This window comes from Rhamphochromis sp. 'chilingali', assembly GCF_963969265.1.
Source record: "Rhamphochromis sp. 'chilingali' genome assembly, chromosome: 3".
In the NCBI taxonomy this organism is placed as follows: domain Eukaryota; kingdom Metazoa; phylum Chordata; class Actinopteri; order Cichliformes; family Cichlidae; genus Rhamphochromis; species Rhamphochromis sp. 'chilingali'.
This window is the reverse complement of record NC_137931.1, coordinates 18,382,617-18,402,256: the sequence shown is the minus strand read 5'-3', so window position 1 is coordinate 18,402,256 and position 19,640 is coordinate 18,382,617. Positions and strand designations below refer to the sequence as shown.

At 39.8% G+C, this 19,640-nt stretch overlaps 3 protein-coding genes across 9 annotated transcripts in view; 2 read left to right on the top strand and 1 right to left on the bottom strand.

Moving 5' to 3' along the window:
- Positions 1-442: 442 nt before the first annotated feature.
- On the top strand, positions 443-2,239 carry ccdc28a (coiled-coil domain containing 28A). Its single transcript, XM_080877499.1, has 5 exons — positions 443-1,011; positions 1,128-1,309; positions 1,444-1,598; positions 1,879-1,901; positions 1,994-2,239. Exons 1-5 carry the CDS (start codon positions 857-859, stop codon positions 2,046-2,048), a joined length of 570 nt encoding a protein of 189 aa, XP_080733625.1. The 5' UTR covers positions 443-856; the 3' UTR covers positions 2,049-2,239.
- An 89-nt stretch (positions 2,240-2,328) lies between these two features.
- ect2l (epithelial cell transforming 2 like) lies at positions 2,329-18,373 on the top strand. 5 transcript variants are annotated; one of them, XR_013971007.1, is made up of 23 exons: positions 2,329-4,855; positions 6,735-6,847; positions 6,962-7,124; positions 7,212-7,467; positions 8,653-8,887; positions 9,272-9,404; positions 9,545-9,710; positions 9,927-10,055; positions 10,154-10,246; positions 10,369-10,575; positions 10,815-10,918; positions 11,042-11,182; positions 11,263-11,349; positions 11,647-11,756; positions 12,557-12,704; positions 13,291-13,364; positions 13,459-13,615; positions 13,710-13,775; positions 13,901-13,989; positions 15,271-15,443; positions 15,535-17,593; positions 17,667-17,756; positions 17,834-18,372. XR_013971007.1 is itself a non-coding variant. In XM_080877498.1 (22 exons), the coding sequence occupies exons 1-21, from the start codon at positions 4,706-4,708 to the stop codon at positions 15,666-15,668; spliced, it is 2,928 nt and encodes a 975-aa protein (XP_080733624.1). In that variant the 5' UTR covers positions 2,329-4,705; the 3' UTR covers positions 15,669-15,675; positions 17,393-18,365. The 5 variants fall into 5 exon arrangements, 2 of the variants coding, with proteins under 2 accessions (XP_080733624.1, XP_080733623.1); XR_013971006.1 differs by having other exon boundaries at positions 15,535-17,756; positions 17,834-18,373; XM_080877498.1 differs by having other exon boundaries at positions 15,535-15,675; positions 17,393-18,365.
- Positions 18,374-18,547: 174 nt separating this feature from the next.
- The window catches only part of filip1l (filamin A interacting protein 1-like), a 108,409-nt gene continuing 107,316 nt past the window's right edge, over positions 18,548-19,640 (bottom strand). The window contains exon 6 of one of the 3 annotated variants that reach the window (XM_080877494.1): positions 18,548-19,372. In XM_080877494.1, the coding sequence (XP_080733620.1) occupies positions 19,154-19,372 (219 nt within the window). In that variant the 3' untranslated portion in view covers positions 18,548-19,153. The remainder of the gene's footprint in view (positions 19,373-19,640) is intronic. The other 2 variants (XM_080877495.1, XM_080877496.1) reach the window with 2 other exon arrangements.

The window sequence follows — 19,640 nt, the reverse complement described above, 5'->3', positions numbered from 1 at the left end:
TGAAAGAAAGAAGAAATTCCTCTTTCTGAATGCATAAAAACAAGCATTCACATATAAAACTTCACAAATAACAACTAAAATAAATGTTCGAAATTAATAAAGTACATTTAAAATGAAATTAATTTTAAGAATGATATTAAATGTCTTGTAAATATTCAAGGAACAAATAGTACTAAAATCGGTGAGAGCATATCAAACTATAATGGAATGCAGCCCTGGTGGCCTCAGGAGGACTCTACAGAGAAGGTCAAAAAAATTATTTTATTCAAAAGTAAGTATATTTGTGCTTTTATAAAGCTTTGCTTGTATTTGATTGGCACCACGTTGTTGTGTAACACGATTTAGCATGTTTTACTTAGTAATTTGACTATGGATAGTGGCCGTGAAGCGTTATGGTTTGGAATTCGGCCCCAATCTGCTCCGTTGCGTCCTACCAAAACAGGAAGTTTTCAAGAGTTTGGACCTGCAAGCTAGCCACCTAACCTGCGGGGTACATTCGGAAATTACTATGAATTTTCAAATGTTTTAATCTAGTGGACAACCTGTCACGAACAGAAGTAACGTATACCCTTCTCAGCTGCTACTGGGAGTAAATATATCTATCGGCTTATGTTTGTGCTGTGTGGCTTAAACGCCGTGTCAGAAGTTTGAAGGTTAGCCGAGTAGCTAGCTCCTGAGCTAGCGTTAGCTTAGTCACGAAAGCCATCGGTTTGTACGGAGCCTGCCTGCCCTGCCAGGCTGATTCTGTACGGTTAGCCACAGGGCTGGGCTTTGATTTACAGTCCAACCTGTCAGCTTTTCGTCTTTTACCTATCCAGTCCGGTCAGCTCACCAAGTGGCACCGTAACATGAAGTTATGGAGGAGCGGAAGCTAAAAAGAAAGAGTCCCAGGACTTCCACCAGCGCGGCGCCTCCGTCCGGTGGCTCTGGCCGGAAGAATAGCGCTTCCACTGGAGGACGGCACCTTGGCTACACGGGGACTCACTCCAGCCAAAAGAACAAGAGCAGGAGGTAGTAACAGTGTAGTTACAATGATTTAACCTCAATATTTTTCAGTTTTACCCAGCCTTAACCGAACTGGGGTTGTTGACTTGTACTCTGCCTGTATTTGCTTCCGCCTGTTTTAGGGGAGTGAAGGATAAACCCAGGTATCAGCAGGGTTTGGGTGGTAAAGCTAGTCAGAACCAGGGCCAGGCAACACCGATCGTCCAGCACTCTTTTCTCACAGATGTTTCAGATGTACAGGAGATGGAGAATGGCCTGCTCAGTCTCCTCAACGACTTCCACTCAGGGAAACTACAGGCATTTGGTAATTCTCACTAAAAACAGGAACGTTTTACCAGAGCACACACTGACTTTCATATATCCAGTAATAGAAATTATCCTATACACTTAGAGAGAGATATGATAGATACGGATAACTGAGGACTGTTTTTGTCTTAGGCAATGAGTGCTCTATTGACCAAATGGAACATGTGAGAGAGATGCAGGAGAAGCTGGCACGCTTGCACTTTGACCTCTACGGTGAGGTGGATGAAATGCCCGAGGATCAGAGGAAAACAGCCTGCGACACCAACATGGACAAGTTGCTCCTTAATGTAAGGCCACTGTGACATAACTCATAAAATATTATTTTCATAGCCCGTGGCATGCTGCCTGACAGTTTAACAGTGTTGCCAAATAATCCGTTCACTGATGTCATGTAACTACTCAGTATCCCTGTGAGGATTTAGCTGCTTATCCTCCGGCAAGTGTTAAACTCTTAAAGAGTTTAGTCAGCTGGCTTCATGCTGAACAGGATAAAGTCTGGAATGTCATTCTGCAATCATTTTTTTTGCATTTGTAGTGAAGTAAAACATGTTATTTTTTTTTCCACAGCTGGAGGAGCTGAGTTCTTCCATGTATCCTTTTGTCTTTGCCCTTAATACGTTTGAAATAAGCTCACGTTTAACAGCTCCTGTAACTTTTGTATTTCTTGACATCGTTTCTCCAGTCAGAAACTGAATCTAGCCGACACACAAGAGATCCCGAGGACTGCGAGCGTGTGACTTCCGTCGTCCCAACATTTCTCAATCAAATTTGAGCCGACTATTTCATTTATAGTACCTATGGGGGTCTATAAGTATGGGGGGTTGAAACTGCCATAATAAATAAATGCAAAATATCTATCTATCTATCTATCTATCTATCTATCTATCTATCTATCTATCTATCTATCTATCTATCTATCTATCTATATATATATATATATATATATATATATGTATATATATATATATATATATATATGCATGTATATATGTGTGTATATATATATATATATATATATATATGTATGTATATATATATGTATATATATATATATGTATATATGCAATTAAATGAACCAAAATATAGTAAAAAAAAAAATGACAATAATAATAAATTGACCATATATGGCACATTTGCTTTAAGTTGCTTTTGTACTTATTTACCTTTATATTAATTTTAACTTGCTGACTTACACATTTGAAAGTTTTTACTTACTCATTTCCTCAAACATTTCTTTATGCATTTTTCTGTCACATATTGTGGCTGCCTTTAGCTAAAAGTCTGCACAATGAAGCAGAAATGCATAAACAAATGGGGAAAAAACAAAAAAAAGTAAGTCTGGGGCTAAAAAAATTGAATATGCATATATATACACATAAATTATTAAGCATCCAGACTTCTTTACTAAGTAAATGCAGAAGCAATTTAAAACAAATATCTAATTTAACATTTAATAAATAAATAAAATTTCAGCAATGAAAGTAGTTTCTATATTTTTTCAATCTTTTTTGTACATTTAATGGCATATAATTCTTTTTTAAACAAATCATTAATTTATTTTTGATTTAGGTAGTTTCTATCCTTCATATATAAGGTGTCAGCAGTGTTGATTGTATGTATTGCAATGGAAATGGCAACAAAGCGTTCCCTGTTTGTACAGGGGGAGGGATGTATTGTAAAATAATCTAATAGGGATGCACCACATTACACCCCCCCCCCCCCCCCCCCTCCTCCTCCCCTTCTTTTTTTTTTTTAAACAATAGCTAATATTGAATGGAAATCTCTCTGGTCTGATCTTACTAAGACAGCAGGATGTTAACTTACCTGAGCCGTGGCTGCATCCAAGGGAGGTTTGTGTTCTCTGAGATCTTTAGCTAATGTGCTGTATTCTGTATTTTCTATATTGGCTTTGGTGGATCCCTGTATTGTTTAAAGCCAAGCCGTAGTGCGTTCACTCATTTCCAAGCAGTTTAGATTTGCAATACATTGCTAACCAAAGTGATGCCATTCACCTGAAAGTGATTGTAAACGTGCTCCTTTGACATTAATCAGACGTATGTAGATCACTTGTGTTGCACTGATCTCCTCACAGTAAGAAACAGAGCTGGACTTTTCAAAGTCTAGGCATTAGTTTCTAATTGTTTCTCAGTATTAGAGCTTTAAACAGCAGCATAGATTTAAAAATTCTTAAACCAGCCAAAAATAACACAAGGACCCGGTGAGTACTGAGAGTAGTTAATTCCAGTTTGCGATTTTTGCATATGATTTTTGCAGAGTGGACTTGGTCCATTTCAGTATATTTGCACATACCCACGCGACACACAGCATGCACTGCACACGTTATCACTGGTGTGTTGTTTTGACGCTGGAGAAGACTAAACAGTCCAAATGTTGTCATCACAAACAAGCCTTAATTTAATCATTTTTTGCCTTATTGGTTCTAAACTTTAAGTGATTTTAGGTGAGTTTAGGTTTGGATTCAGAGTTTTGATAAGATAATTTGATGCTGCTTTGATTGTAAATTCTTTTTCTTTTTTCTTGGACACTGTATTTTAACCTATGTTTTTGGGGTGTTTAACCTGTTTGTTTTTTTTCTCAATAAAGTTCTCTGTCTGAATTTCTTGGTTGCAGCTGTAAACTAAGATAATAGAGAAGTGAGTAAATAGGGTCATAACAGTACCTGGATTGGGGGAGGCGGAATTGATAGTTTTCCATTGTGTTCTTTTTCTATCCGGGTCTACTTTTACTGTATTGGAAGTATGTTTGGGATCATTGGGATCATCATTGTTAGGTGATGTGCCACTTGTACAGGTTTCTAAGGGAATACTCTTTGATCCTCCAAGCATTAAAGTCTGAACCATGAATTAATTGCCAGAAAATGGAGTGCTTATTGAAGCATCTGACAATTAAAAAAAATCACGAAATAATGATAATTACATTTCCGTATATGTAAAATTTGTATAATATTTTTTCCAGACATTTTTTTGTTCCTTAAAAATGTATTGTGCAATAGGTTTTTCAGGGGGATTTAGGGGGTCACATTTATGATGTACAGCTCTTAAAAAACATGTATCAAATATGGCACACTAAGCCTTTAGTGGTTAAGTATAAAGTTTGTGTAGCATTTGATGCTTTCATTTGTGATTGCTTATATGTGAACCCTGCGTGTTGAATTATTAATGTGCAGGAGGCAGGGGAACGTGCTGCGTGCAGGAATGCAGGAATCCTTTTGTTGATGCGTCTCTAAGGTGACTGACTGCACAGAACAGCACAAGGGGCAGCCTGGCAAGTGGACACTTGGCTTAAAGACATCAATCTGGAAATAAATTGATCGGACTTTAAGTGAAGCGGAACTCAAGGTGCTTCCTCAAAGGTGTTTAAACCGCCTGTGCACATGGAGGCGAGCCTGACATCAGCCCCTCACTCGGTGAAGCGGTGGCAGTTAAGCGGGACGGACTATGAGCCGCAGCAGGCCGGCGCCCTGCTGTCCGACACCCGCTTCAGCAGCTGGACTCCCCTGAACAACAAGCGGATCAACCTGCAGGTCAGAAATGCTACGTGGGCCTTGGTAAACCCCCTGCAGATAAACTTTGTGATATTCTATTAGCAACAACATGTCACTGAAATCAGAGTTAATGCATTTCAGGACAGTGCAGGGCTTTATGAAGGCTACTGAATTCCTAATTTTGAAACTCCACTCCAACCGGTTATGTTGCGGATCAAATTGACACATTTCAAAGTAAAATGATCTACAAAAATAAATAAATAATTAAAAGTATTTTTCTTAAATATGAAGCTTCTTCTGCTTGACTTAATAAGTTGCAATCAATATATATGTTTGTAATACAAAAAAAAAGAAGCAGTCATGAAAAGTGAATTTTACGTGTAGGTATTTCCAATGTACAATAAAATGTTTTAATGTACATTTTTTTTGTGAAAAACGAGCGAATATGTCCTTATTGAACCATGATCTGTGAGGGGTAAAGAACACAGGTGGACCAAATATTGATTGAAATGGAGTTAATAATGAGATATAAACAATGTTTATTGGAATTCATTGCTTGATTGGATTGGATTGCCCTGGATAACTAAACCTGTACGAGGTCAAATTGGCCCAGGAACATCATTACTGTATCTGAGAAACAAACATAACTGAAGGTTTAAAAAAATAAGCATGAAACATAAAAAAAACAGGGTGAAGTTAAATCACTTCTTTTAACACAGCAAAATAAGTTTATTCTTAGAGATATGTTTATTAAATAAGGTAAACTGATTGTTTTTCCAATAGAGCCAGCATTTCTGTGCACATTGGTAGCTTGAGTATTTGACCATCAGAGGAAACTAATGCAATTCGAGGCCATACCTTGTATTTACTGCCCACACCTCTTATATAAAACCATCAGGAGAATTCTACTTTCATTACGTTTGTTTGCAAGAAATGTAATGAAAAGTAGCACCTAATATTTATTTTAGTTTATTTGAAATACTTGTGTATTTTGTCACAATCATTTCATTTTCTACATGTAGAATGTAGAACTGAGCATACCTAAAGTCAATGTCCAGCAAGAGACTCTTTATTGGTCTTCATCTGGACGTAGCGTTTTGTGGGAGAAACGTTTCGTCACTCATCCAAGTGACTTCTTCAGTCTCAGCTGACTGCAGGTTTCCCCAAATCTTATAAACAGTACATTTGCATAATGACTGAAACCAGCCCACTGAAGGAACAATGGGCTGGGAGGTCAGTTCCTTAAGCGATTTACTGAAACGTGCAAACTTACATGGAAATACAGTATATAACACAAAAAAAGTTTTTACAATTCTAACAACTTTGATATTTGGTGTGACAGTATTTATTTTTCAGCACTGTCTGAACTCTCTTAGGCAGCTTTCTTGTCATGTCTTTAAGTAGTCTTCAGGAATAGTTCTTCAGGCTTCTTGAAGGACATTCAAAGCTCTTCTTCTCTCTTCTTCTGCCTTTTGTTCTGTTTTGTTCTGGAATATTTTGTAGATTTAATTAAAGTTATGAGAACAAAGTATCAAAGTGCATAAAGATACAATTTAAAAGTGTTTTTTGCTAAGTTGGTTCTGTGTAGACACAACAGTTGTTCTTCCCTTAAGTTAGGTGCCTTTTATATACTTGAATTTAGGTCAGTATTAAGTGGTTTAACAAGCAAAAAGCATTCCTCTGAAAATGGTCAGGTACAAGGACTGGACTGAAAATGAGTGAAAAAGTAGCCAATGTCCAATAAAACTTTGAAAGACATGCAGAAAGCCTGGAGAACTATTGCTCAAGAGCACTTTAAAAAGTTACAAGAAATTCTGGCTAATTGGAAGCAAAATATTAAGAAATGAGAGGTAGCTTGAGACTTTTGCACGCGCTGAATGTGTCTATGTTGGTATCCTTTTTCCATTTTCCATACCAGTTATTTGAGGAGAGAGTGAATCTTGTGCTGCACTGGTTTGATCTGTGGACGGACAGACAGAGGAAACACCTGCTGCACTCTCTGCTCACTCGTTGCACCAAGTCACAGCTCAGGTAAAGTGGATTGTACACGTTTGTGTCCTAACCATTAATCTCAGCCTGAAACTGTAACTAGTAAAGTGTACACAGGTGCACAGTTCAAACTGGTAACCTCTGTAACCTGAACAGGTACTGCCGGGATTTGCTGATTGAGACGGTTCCGGTCACTAAAGTGGACCTTACGTCGGTGCTGCCTCGGTTTCTCTCCCTGTATGTGATGTCATTTCTGTCCCCACGTGACCTTTGCAAAGCTGCCCAAGTCAGCTGGCACTGGAGGGTTCTAGCTGAGCAGGTGAGAAGCCCTGAAGAGATCTGAAATGTATTCATACATCTTAATTGGGGTTTTATGAAACAAGTTAAATCCTCTTCTTCTTTCTAGGACTGTCTGTGGGCGGGCCGGTGCATCAGACGAGGCTGGTTCCTTCCTTACACTCCTGGAGAAAAAGAGTTTGGTGCATGGAAAAGTCACTATGTCTCTTGCCTCTCCACACTTGACTGGCTCACTCCACGGGAGGCAGCAGAGATGTATGGGACCCTCAACCAGCAAAGCACAGGAATGACAGAGGAGGAGGAAGAGAGGAGGAGGGAGAAGAGGATCAGGCAGCAAATCAGAGAAAAGCTTCGAGAGGAGAAGAGTGAGTGGAAAAGAAAAAACAGAAAAATGACAGGGTGTAGAAACTATAGCAACACATTTTTGAGGTGGTAAAATCTGGGTCTGTGTCGTGGGGGCAGTATTCTAAGTAGAAAAAGCCAGACCTCCCTCTCCCCGGCTACCTCCTCAAGTTGTTCATGGAGGATACCAAGGCAAGTCAGCTGATATATTCTCTTCAGTGTGTCCGCTTACCTGGCGGGTGATCATTGTATCACGACGCACCTGCCTACCAACTTTGGTGGTGGTTGGGCGTTAGCCCATGGGGCCTGGCCTTCTGTGGGCCCACCACCTGCGCTAGGCACTGTAGGGTTCTGGTGAGATGTGAGTTGGGCAGCAGTTGTGGGCAGAGATCCTGATGGTCTGATTCCTGACTAGTGAAAACAGCTCCTGGGACATTTCCTTTATAACTTTTTATAAATGTCATTACAAGCTTTGTGGGACTGAAAACAAATATAGAGACAAATCCAAAGGTTTCCTGTGTCAAACGTGTTGTATTTTTTATATCAGTTCAAAGTTCAAATCAGAATTGTGGATGTTCTGAACTAAGACTGGACTATTTCTAACTCCCTTCATGCGTCTCATAATTCAGTGAGATGTGCCTGAATGGTTATCATCCATTAACTCATTCACTGCCATTGACGTCTATAGCCGTCAATGGCAGTGAATGAGTCAATGGGTTTAACTCATTCACTGCCAATGGCTGGCAGTGAATGAGTTAATAGTTTTTTTGGTTAATTCGAATACAGTTGGTTTGTTACTAGTAAGCGAATCGTAGTGTTTACTCAATCTTTTATTCTGTGTTTTGTCCTGTCTATGATCTCTGTTACGTTTCTCTTTCCCCTTCAACCTCTAATGCGTAATGGTAGATGACTGCCCCTCCCTGGGTCTGTTGGAAGGAGGGAGTTCTTCATTCCCACCATCTAAAAGGGGGTCATTTTGGTTTTACTGTACGTTAAAGCGACTTATCTTATGATTTAGTGTTAAATACATAAACCTGAACTGAAGGAATGTTATTGAATGTGTTTAATGAATGTGATTAATATATTTTATTGATTCTCAAACAGTTAATCTTTGCCTTTCCAACTCATTGCTAAGCACAAAACGCTCCTGATTAGTAAAAACTCGCCCTTACTGGCAGATGCATGTACTGTATCTGTGATATCTGTAGGACTATCTGTGAGTGCCAGGAAACCCTGGGGCAGCTACACAAAGCCAGAAATAGCCAGAGGTGGAGGTACCCAGAAAGGGAGACCCAAGTCTGGCCTAACATTCGTCTCTCAGCCCTCCCTCTCCTGGCCTCTGAGGAGCGTTGGCTCTTCCAGCCACTCTCTCAGCCTGGAAAGAGGACAGCCCACAACTGCACCTCAGACCTGGGAGAAAGTCCAGGCTTGCAGCATTAGCAGGTGATTGTCTAACCACATATTAGATGAACCTCACTTAGCTTCAACCACAGTCAGTGGACTCTGCATTTTGAATCTTCAACAACTGTACCATTGTTATCAAGGGGAAATTTATCCCTGGAGACCAAAGCCATATTTGTAGCATCCTGTATACATGTTTATTTCTGTTGTTTAGTGTGACATTTTACAATGGCGTCTACTGGGAGTGACTCATTTTTGTAGCCCGCTTTGTTTCGGCTCTGGAGGTTTCAAAGTCTATTTTGAATCGATTGAAGTGTACAAAATACTTTATATACACTGAATAACTTATCTGTGAGCACATGTGAAAACATCTGTATAATATAATGTCACAGTATGCTGAAAGCAACATGCATTTTCATCTTTCAGCGAAACACGAAAGATCCGAGGAGCGCTGTCGTCTTTTATCTACAGACCTGCACAGCCTCACACAGTCTCTCCCCTTCACCTATCCGCTCCTGCCCTGCTATTGCTCATCTCCAACAGAATTCCTGCATATGAGGTGAATCCACATCATCATCTATTTATTTATTTATTTTCCTGAAACAGCAGACATAAAACACTCCCGCGAGTACAGAAATAAAATGCATACTGGGAAGATGAATAAATAACATTCCTCCCCGTCCGCTCTTTTTAATCTAGCTGGTGTTGAGCGGAGTGAAGCCCAGTGTGACTGCGGTTCTCTATGACCATAGAGGGACTCTCTCATCTCTGCTAACCCAGGTGGAGAGGGCTATTTCTGGGAAACCAGCTCAGAGGATTGGCCTGCTAGCTTGCGGAGGAACACAGGACATTCACCTGCTTCACAGTGAGACTCAATCACAATGAGTAAATTCATGTGCACACACTGCAGGAGTTTGTTCTGGACTAACTGGACTAAAGTCCTGTGCTGACATTTTGAAAACATTTTAACAAAGTGGTACCTGCCATTTTAATCCAGTGACCAAAACTTAGCCCAAGAGATATTACTTCTCTATTACACTATTTTGCTGACCTACTATGTAATTCTGCCCTGACTTTTCAGACTCTAGCCTATCAGAGAAGACTCTACTGACTCCTGATCATAGGGAATTCTGGGAAAAACTGTGTGGCATGGTGGCTCCAACTGAGGAAGGAGGAGGGATTGACATATTCTGCCCACTGGCTGCATCTGGTAGCAGATGTTACAACACACATACTCTTCTCTCTAATCAGCATTTTCTCATTAACTTCAGCTCCCTCCTGCTTCGCCTCCTGTTTTCTCTTCTGCAGCATCAGGAGTGACTCTCCTCCAGAATCTCTCAACTTTGACTGGTCTGGAGGTTCGGGCACCGGTGGGTGTGGCCACCGGGAATTTCCAGAACAGTGCGTAACCCCTTAAACTTTGACCCTAAGCATAGGAATATTCCCCTCCCCTGTCATTGTTTCGTAGACTACAGTATCCCTCACAGTGTGTGTTTCTTTAAACATACTTCATCTTCTCCCAGTCCTCAGCGAGTGGTCTGACGGCAATGTGCCTACTGGCCTCTCAGAGAACCAGCCAGCACTCCCGGCCCTGCAGTATGTGTGTGAGGCTGTACTGCAGGGCTGGTGTGCACAGGCTCATTGGATGGAGGAGGCTCTGGTAGAGCTGAGGAGCACCTTAGGGCTACAGCTACAGTGGACCAGCCTCCAGGCCAGGGGCCGAGCTCTGGGTGAGTTTCATGTACGTGTTGGTTTGTGTCGTGGTGTAGAGGTAGAGCAGATCGTCTACTAATTAGAAGTGCAGTGGATCTTTGGCCAAGATGCTGAACCCCTGGTTAAAAGGATTTAACTGTAGAGAAAAGCATTTTTATGAATAAGGTGTTGTATGAATAAGAAACGTCTTTGAGTGCTAAATATAAATAGAAAAGTACTATATAAGTAGCAGTCTGGTTAAATTCTATTTTTCTAGGCTATTTTCTGTGGGAGAGAATCCGCCTTGATGAGATTTGTGTGTCCAGAGATCTCAGCGAGGCTCTGATCGAAGGACTCACTGCTCTGACCAGAGAGGAGGAGGTGGGAATTACTGTAGAGCAGTTTGTGTAATGCACCAGTTCAACAGAAAAAGAAAAAAGTAATTGGACATAACTCACATAAGAGTGTTTGTGTGTGTTTTTTAACCTTCTCTTACACCTTCAGACCCGACCTGTGGAGTTTCTTTCCATCTTTCTGAAAAACTGGAATGAAGAGAAGAAGGGACAAGAGGGTAATGGACAGGACAGCAGTGGAGCTGATGGTGGTTCACAGACATGCTTCAACGTGATACCTGATCTACCACAGGTGTGTCTGCTTTAAACTGCCCCTTGTAGTGGAAACTCAAGGAGAACAATTAATTCATCTTTTCTTTCTTTTGGTTTTAGATGGTTCTGGATTGGAGAGGTGCAGCTGCGAGAGAGCTGCACCACAGCGAGTGTCTTTATCTGGGAAAGCTGAGCGCTGTGCTGAAGGTATACTTTAGTTTTGTTTGTTTTTTATCTGCAAGTGCCAGACCTTAACAATCAGTGGTAAAACAATATTCCTTCAGAACTAAAACATATATATACATCTGTCTAAGCAAGTCCAGAATACAGGTATCGATTATTTAATATATGCAAACCACACAAGTTGAATTTTAAGGGCAACCACAACCCTGCAAGTCCATTTTTGTCCATTTTTGACACTCACAGTGTTTATGTTGACATCAGAGAGAAGAAAGCTTTCAGTATTTAGAAATATTCATTTGATATGTGTCGTCTGCGCTGAAGGTGTACAAGGAGCCTCTCACAGCAGCTCTGAACTCCAACAGAGCCATTCTGAGCTATGCTGACATCCATGTTGTCCTCAGTCCTGTTGCACAAATACTGGAGCTCAACAGGTACAAACAAATACACACACACACACACACACACACACACACACACACACACACGTATATATTTATATATATATACATGTAGCTGTTCCGAATGAGAGGAACATCAGGAAGAAGGAACACGAGAAGCTCGAGAAATACCAAGGGCTCAGAGAAGAGCTCGAGAAGATGTGGAGGGTGAAGGTAACAGTGGTCCCAGTGGTAAACGGAGCACTAGGTGCGGTGACTCCCCTGTTGCCAAAGTGCTTGCTCATAGGGGGTCATGTAATTGTGCCTTGAGGTGACTGTTGTTGTGATTTGGTGCCATATAAATAAAATAGAATTTAATTGAATATGTAAGGTGACTTCAAAACAAGCCAAATCTCCACAAAACACTTGCTCCAGGTCAGAGGTGGAAACGGTATCCACCTGACCTGGAGCAAGAGTCAAAGGACAAAGCAAACTGTCTCCAAACATCAGTTAGATCCCGGATGAGCCCCTAATTGCCGGCCAATGACAAGGATGTGAGACCAAGCAGGGTGTGTTGCCAATCATTATTTTATTCACTAAATCAAATAAATAAATAAATATGTGATATGAGGAGATGTTAGGATAATGAATGCTCAAATCAGTGAAATGTATGTGTGCTGGTATTGGCACTAGTGTGAAAAAAACACAACCTGGATGTGTCATTCCTCGAAGGGAGCGAGGGAAATGATGACCTTCTCAGGCCACACAGGCGTAACACAGTCAACTTAACCACCCTTTAAGTTGTCTGTCTGTGTGGATATGACACGGGAGACATGTTTGTGTGTACTTCACAGGGTGTTTCAGGCTGATTTACAGGTGCGGCTACAGCAGTGGGGTGCAGAGAAGTGTATTGGAGATGTTTTCGTGAAGTTCTGCTCAAAACTTAAAGTCTACACAAACTACCTCAACAACTACACCACTGCCATCCACACCATTGATAAGGTAAAGCCAGTGTCTTTTTAAACAAAGAACATTTGTTTAATCGTACATAACTTGAAATTTAGCAGAAATGGTTTACATGACAATTGACAATTAACAATCAATGCCATCATCATGTTGCATAGCAACCACCTGCCAAAGGGCTAAAATAACCAATTTCTAGTATTTCTAGCACCTTTAACCTCTTATAAAAGCATTATATAAGCGTTTTCATTTCATGGCCAGCAGCACAAACAGGTCAAACATTACTGCAGTTTATAATAATTTTAATGGTACATAATGTATTCTTTGGGTTTCAGATTTGGCTAGCTGAGCGTTGAGAGTGTGTGACATTGTAGTTTTTACTCTAAAAGAAAATTGATTTTCTCTATTTATTTTGATTGAGGTTGAATTTTTTTTTATTGAGTAATCTTCCCTTTACGAAAGCCATGCAAAGTGGCTCATGCAGGTACGAATAAAGTATACGATTAAAACGAGTTTGTTCTGGTTTACGGAAGATGCAGTACACACTATTGTTCGGCTCTAATAGTTAAACACAAAAATATATCTGAATTTAATTGTGGTGTATCTGTACATGTATTTGCGTCAGTGCAGGGAGAGCAAACCATCATTTCGAGCTTTCTTGAAGAGATCAGACAGAACACTTGCAACTCACATGCTGAGGTAAGAGCAGACACAACGCTTTTATTTGCTATTATGCATACCTGCCTGCATGTATCAAACCACAGTGTTTCAAAGTACGTTTGTGTTTATGAAGCCTACAAGAGCTGCTGCTGTGCCCAGTGTGGAGGATGCAGGAGTATGTGACTCTGCTTCAAGCTCTGTCCTTGCACACACACCCCGGTCATCCTGACCACGCACATCTCCGCTCTGCCCTCAACACGCTGCTCCAGTTCAGAGAGTTCATACACAAGGTGACGCATGAACTGAGAGCTATAAGCCATGTAAATGCCTCTGTTGTGGCTGTGCTGGCTCTCCTCTTATGCATATGTACTTTGTTGTGTTCAGTTAAAGCGCACCTCAGAGGCAGACAGACTGATAGAGGAAACGCAGCGACAGATTCAAGGCTGTCCGGTAAAAAATACAAAAAACACATATAGCTCTTCCTCTCTCTTCATGCCTCTAACTCTTTAATAATTTATCATATATGCTCAAAACCATATATTTGTGTGTGTGTGTGTGTGTGTGTGTGCGTGTAGAACCTCAGTGAAGAAAACAGGCAACTAATAATGACTCAGGATGCTGCTCTGCACAGGAGCCCTGATGAGCAGATACCAGATTCTCTCAAGTAAAAACACCAATTTTCTTTCAGACAGCAGATGTATGACTAATATTTTTACATTCTTCAATGTTGCTACGTGCTCAGATTCAGACTATTTTGTAACCATGTGTATATTTGCAGTATAATAATGTTCTTCTTTATGTAACTTTGCATGCGTATGTACTTTGTCTGTTTCATTCAAATGCTTAGTAACACTTTTTAATACGGCCCACAACTGAGGGTGTAATTCTTTTGTAATTAAATGGAATTTCAAATTTAAGCAGACTGTAAGTAATTTTAATTAAGTATTTTAAATATTACATAACTTCATGTATTTACGGGAAAGAAAGAAGAATTGCATTGTAAGTAATTTTAAGTACTGTTTAATGTTTTGTTAATTTTGTGAAAAAACCCAACATCTCCCTGTCTTTCAAGCTAACTACGCTGCACTTTTCTGGGTGCGGACTATATTATGTGGTAGCTTAATCTTGCCTAACTTCCTGGTATTTTACATGAAACAAGACACTTCCTTTAAAAGTTGTGTTTGAACAGTGATTGTGAAAGAGAAAAAAAAGGTTATACTTGGCTCCATTATAAGATAAGATAAGATAAGATAAGATAAGATAAGATAAGATAAGATAAGATAAGATAAGAAGAACTTTATTTAACCTGAGGGAAATTCTTTTGTCATACACATGCTCAATGCAGCAAGAGAGACAGAGAACAGAGGAATAACATATACAATAAGAATAGTAGTATACAGTAGGATAGTGCAAAATATAATATCAATTAACTCTAACGAAGTAACAATATAACTATATCCTGAAAAATAAATATCTTAGCTATCAGTGCAGGTGATTCTAAAAGTGACATAGTATTGTGCAATTGAAAAGAGAGTAGCAGGATATTATGGGGAGATGAAACAAACATTCGATGAAATACTGTTGGGTTATATTGCACGGTTTGAATGGGAACAGAATAACTTTGCTATTAATCCTTTGCTATTAAATAAAGAAAAAAATAAAGATGTAAAAACAAAAGACAGGTTTAATACACTCCATAGTACGTCCACTGAACTGAAAGTTGCAAGTTGGGAAATAGTGTTTGTTTTTTTGCAAAATTGCCATGACATTGCACACTACCTGAAATTACTTGCACAGTACTTACATTTACTTACAGTACACAGTATAATTACATTTTAATTTGAGATAAAATACTTTGAAATTCCATTTTATTACAGGGGAATTACACCCTTAGGCCGTATTATAAAGTGCTACCAAATGTTTTTGAACTAATCCTTTGCCGTAGGACCTATCAGCACGTCTGTGATGTGGGCCTCTTCCTGCTCAACAATGCTTTGGTGTTGACTCGGCAAAATGTGCGGCACACACCTTTCACGCTGGCTCACCAGAGCACGCACACATTTCTGGCCTCTGTGGCTCTCACCAGCCTGTCTGTGAGAGAGATCAGGCACACACGCTGTGAGTTTTTCAGTGTTTGCTGACCTCTAGTGGGTAAAATAAGCACCTTTAATTCTAAAGCTTACAACTTTATTCATGTATTTCTCTGTAGATGTGAGCCATGCCTTTGTCCTTGAGGGTCCCTGCCACTCCTGGGTCTGTGCCACACAGAGAGGAGAAGAGAGACGGCACTTCCTATCTGTGCTGCGTTCAGCTATAGAGTGTGCTTTGGCAGGACATCAGTGACAGCGAGGTTTGGAAAAAGACTTGTTTGACTGTTTTTATGTCAAAAGGTTTTTGGAAACTAAAATTTATGAAGGAAATTCTATTTTAATGTCGTAGTTAAGTGTGAATATGTAGGGGTCATATGATTGTTGGGTTGTTGAGGCGACATTTGTTGTGATTTGGCGCTATATAAATAAAATTGAATTGAGTTTACAACATCCTTATACTCCATTTAGCGATACAGTTATTCATTAGACATTAGACATTTTCACACAGTTTCACATGCTGTCTTGACCTTTTCTTAGCAATACCAAGCAGAGCTGTATGTTGAGTCAGATCGGATGTTAAGCAGACTTCATCCTGCCAGCTCCCAGGTTCAAAGTCTGTGTAATCTCTGACTGGTGTGAGAAAAACACAGGTAACTGTCTGGAAAATGTAAAGTAGGCTGTTGCCTCAACTGATGTATTTCTGGTAGTTTTTTGTGATATGAGAAAGGTCTGATAAAGAACAGTGGTGCTCTAAGTCTTGTTTTTTGGTGTAATAAATGTAATACAGCATGAAAAAAACCACAGTCCAAAAGTTTCATTTTTTTCCCCTTTCTTATGTTCCTAAAATTTCAAAACATGCAGAGTAACATGCAAAAAACTGATTTTGTTAATCAGTATTTCTTTATTTTGTATTAAATTCTGTATCAAAGATACTTTTATTAATGGGGGAAACTGATAAACAGTCCTTTCTAGCACATTTGTAAATGATTAAACTTCCAATAAAAACTATAAGAAATCATCCAAACAGCCTTAACGCAATAGGCTAAAGACATAAAGGTTTATTTGCAATTTTTGTTTCAGAAACTCTTGAATAAGCTTTTCTGGACATTGTTTGTAGAAGACAACAGGTAAGATAACAAACAACAGAAACAGAGGCCGATATTAGCGACCTGCCATTATATTGTCTTCATTTATGGAAAATGGACCACTACTTGTGGAGCGCTTTTCTACTCTGTTTGAGCACTTATTTACTTATTCAAACACATGTTCATAGAGCATTCTGCAACTTTCCTGTTTGCAACACGTGTTTTAAATGCTTCAAACAACAACCAGCCAATCCGAGCAGACAGTAAGGGAGTCGATATTTAAGCAGTGTTATTATATTATCTTAGTAACTACTCAAATAATTACTCATAGGAAATGTTAGACAAATCTGTTTATGATTTGTGTGTTTGAATGGAAAAAAAATGTCGATCAATGTATCAGATTTGTAATATCACCTAATATCGGTACCAGTATCGGTCGTAAAAATTCTATATCAGTCATGCTCTCATTGACAATACTGCAAAGTCTGGCTGTTCTTTCTTGTGTCCTTGCTTGGCTGTTTTTGTATGCAGCCAGTGTTCACAGTCTGCATCTTTTGCCAACTTTTCTGTACTGCGTCACAATTAATTAAACGTAAGCCCCAAATTGTGCGAGCTGCTGAACGTCGACCAATTAATAATACAAAATTGCTATTTCCCGAAAATCTTCCACATCATTTCTCTAGATTTTAAAATTTTGACGTATGTATGTGTGTTACAATCTTCTCTGATCCACTCTTGTCTTGTAGTGAAATATCTATATGGTGTATGCATGGAAAAACTGTTGCTCCTGCTGCACAATGGATATACTGAAGGTATCACGCAAAGCTGCTTTTGCAGTTTTGCGTGAGTTAAAATGACCACAGTAAGGCAACATTCAATTTCTTTTTCTAAGTGTGACAGGTGAGACCTGGAGACTTGGGACCGCCCCTGGTGGGCGGAGCTGGTCTTCGCTCCTTTCATAAGCGCAGGTGTGGGCAATTGGGTATTCCTTTGCAAACCTGAAGCTGCGAGTGCTTGGTCCGAGTTGGGCAAGTTGGTGTTTCTTAACTATGAAAGTCTGATACGCGTCCTCCCCTAAAGTTCTTTTAGAACGGTAGGTTACACAAAAATGTACCACTTGAGCTCTGGCTGTTGGCAGAGGTTTACAGTTATTTGCACCCTTGTAGGTGGGAAACATTGCTCCCGTGAGAACGGTATAGTGGACTTCATCGCCACTGACCCACATTTATTAGGGTGTGACACGAACTTGTGGACAGGTAACAAAACCAATTCAGTGGAGGAATATTCCTGTGTTTTATTGTCCAGCTAGTGATCTCCTGCCTTTTATTCACAGAGTACCGAGCTGCTGCTTTGCCAGGTGGATTTCTGGCTGCGGGCAAAGGACCCGACACATCAGTGTGTTTTAAACTGGTGTAAGTCGACGGACTGACTGCTGCGGCTGTCGATGGTTTTGTTTTTTTGTTTTACTTTTTTCTGTATCAGTAGGCACCACAGATATTGATTCGCAGGCGGTGAAGGCGCTGCAGGGAAAACAAATCCTTTTTTTGCCTCCCCGCTTTTGCATGCACAGCGGGGGGCCCGAGTGAAGACGGCGCTGAAGATTTGCCTTTTTTTCTATAGTGTTTTACCCATTTGGGGTCATGTGTGAGTTGCCGTCCATTTTTAACCTGTGTGCTATGTCGATTTGTTTTTAAACTGTTCCCCGCAGCGCTTGTCCTGTCTCACGGGCAATCGTACAGTTTTATCGTTTTTAATAAGGTAACGTTTTAATTGTTTTTAGGTGCTGCTGTTACACTGTTTCTTTTATTTTGTATTAAAAATTAAACTCTTTTAAACTGACTGTGCGCCTACGGCTCTGTCCTATTTTAAATAGGTACCTACCACGGGTCACAAACGCTAGCTTTTATTAAGTATCCATATGATCTGGGCTTATCGCACTATAATGTTTACTGGCTTTGTCAGTTTCTCCTTTATGCTCTCAGTCGATAAGATTTTCTTTTTAGTCACATAGGAAACATTTCTCGAGTTCAAGGTATAAAAAGATTTTTATTGATAACCAAAAAACCCCCACAAATGTCACAATTTACACATAATCACTATGAATGAGCTGCATTACAACAGTTATATACCTACAGTATGTACATTATTGTCACTTAAAAAATACAAACATGTTCTATCCTGCGAAATGAATAAAAGGCTGTTTCATCATCTGTATCCGACAACAGATAAAAAGTAAGCAAAGAGGAACCAAAATAGTCACAATACAAATAAATATTTCATTAAACAACATATAACACGCTTGCTGATCTAATGTTACGCTTCTTTTTTTTTTTTTTTTAATTCTCACAGTGGCTTCCCCACATAAATCTGACAGAAAAAGTTATTTACTGGTTTGTAATCAGTGAATAATTAAATGAATCCACATTTAATGTACTTCCTGTGACTTGTTAGTTTTTGCAGTGCACACGCTGAACAGTTGCAGTTTTGCAGTCTTGAAAGCACCACAGATGAATCATGGGTCATGATGGATCTTCTCTTAAAGTCTTCATCAGTTTAAAATGATTGTTATCCTGTTTAATATATCAGCTAACTACGGGTATGTTTTTGGCGTCGACATACTGAAAGCTTTCCTCCTGAAGAGAAATGATTGATTTCACAGTCTCCGGTTTGCTAGATTTGGGTTGTTGTTGTGCGATGCAGCTGTGTGTGAGGCCTGCTCTTTCCCACCAGGTACGTGAGTCTGTGGCGGCTGACTCTTGCACTGCAGTCCCAGGTTTCCTGCTGTGCTGTTTGTCCCTTTCTGGGAGCAGAAGCCCTTCGGTTTGGGGATTCTTGTCGGTCCTGGACGTCGGAATGCTTCTAGAGGTATCTGCTGAGGGAACAATGACAGATTTCTCCATTATGACTTATAGCAACGACAATGAGGAAAGAAGTGAATACAGTAGATGACTGCATGAAAAAGAGGTGTGTTTGAAGGCTTTACTTCTTTTCTGGCTGAACTGTGCCCATGAGCTCAGCAAACACTGACTGTAATACTCATAATGACCACTAGAGGATATCACATCACATTTTATGGACACACTGCCAAACTTTTGCTGCATGACTGCAGTATTTTGTGCTTGTAGCTTAAAAATATAGTA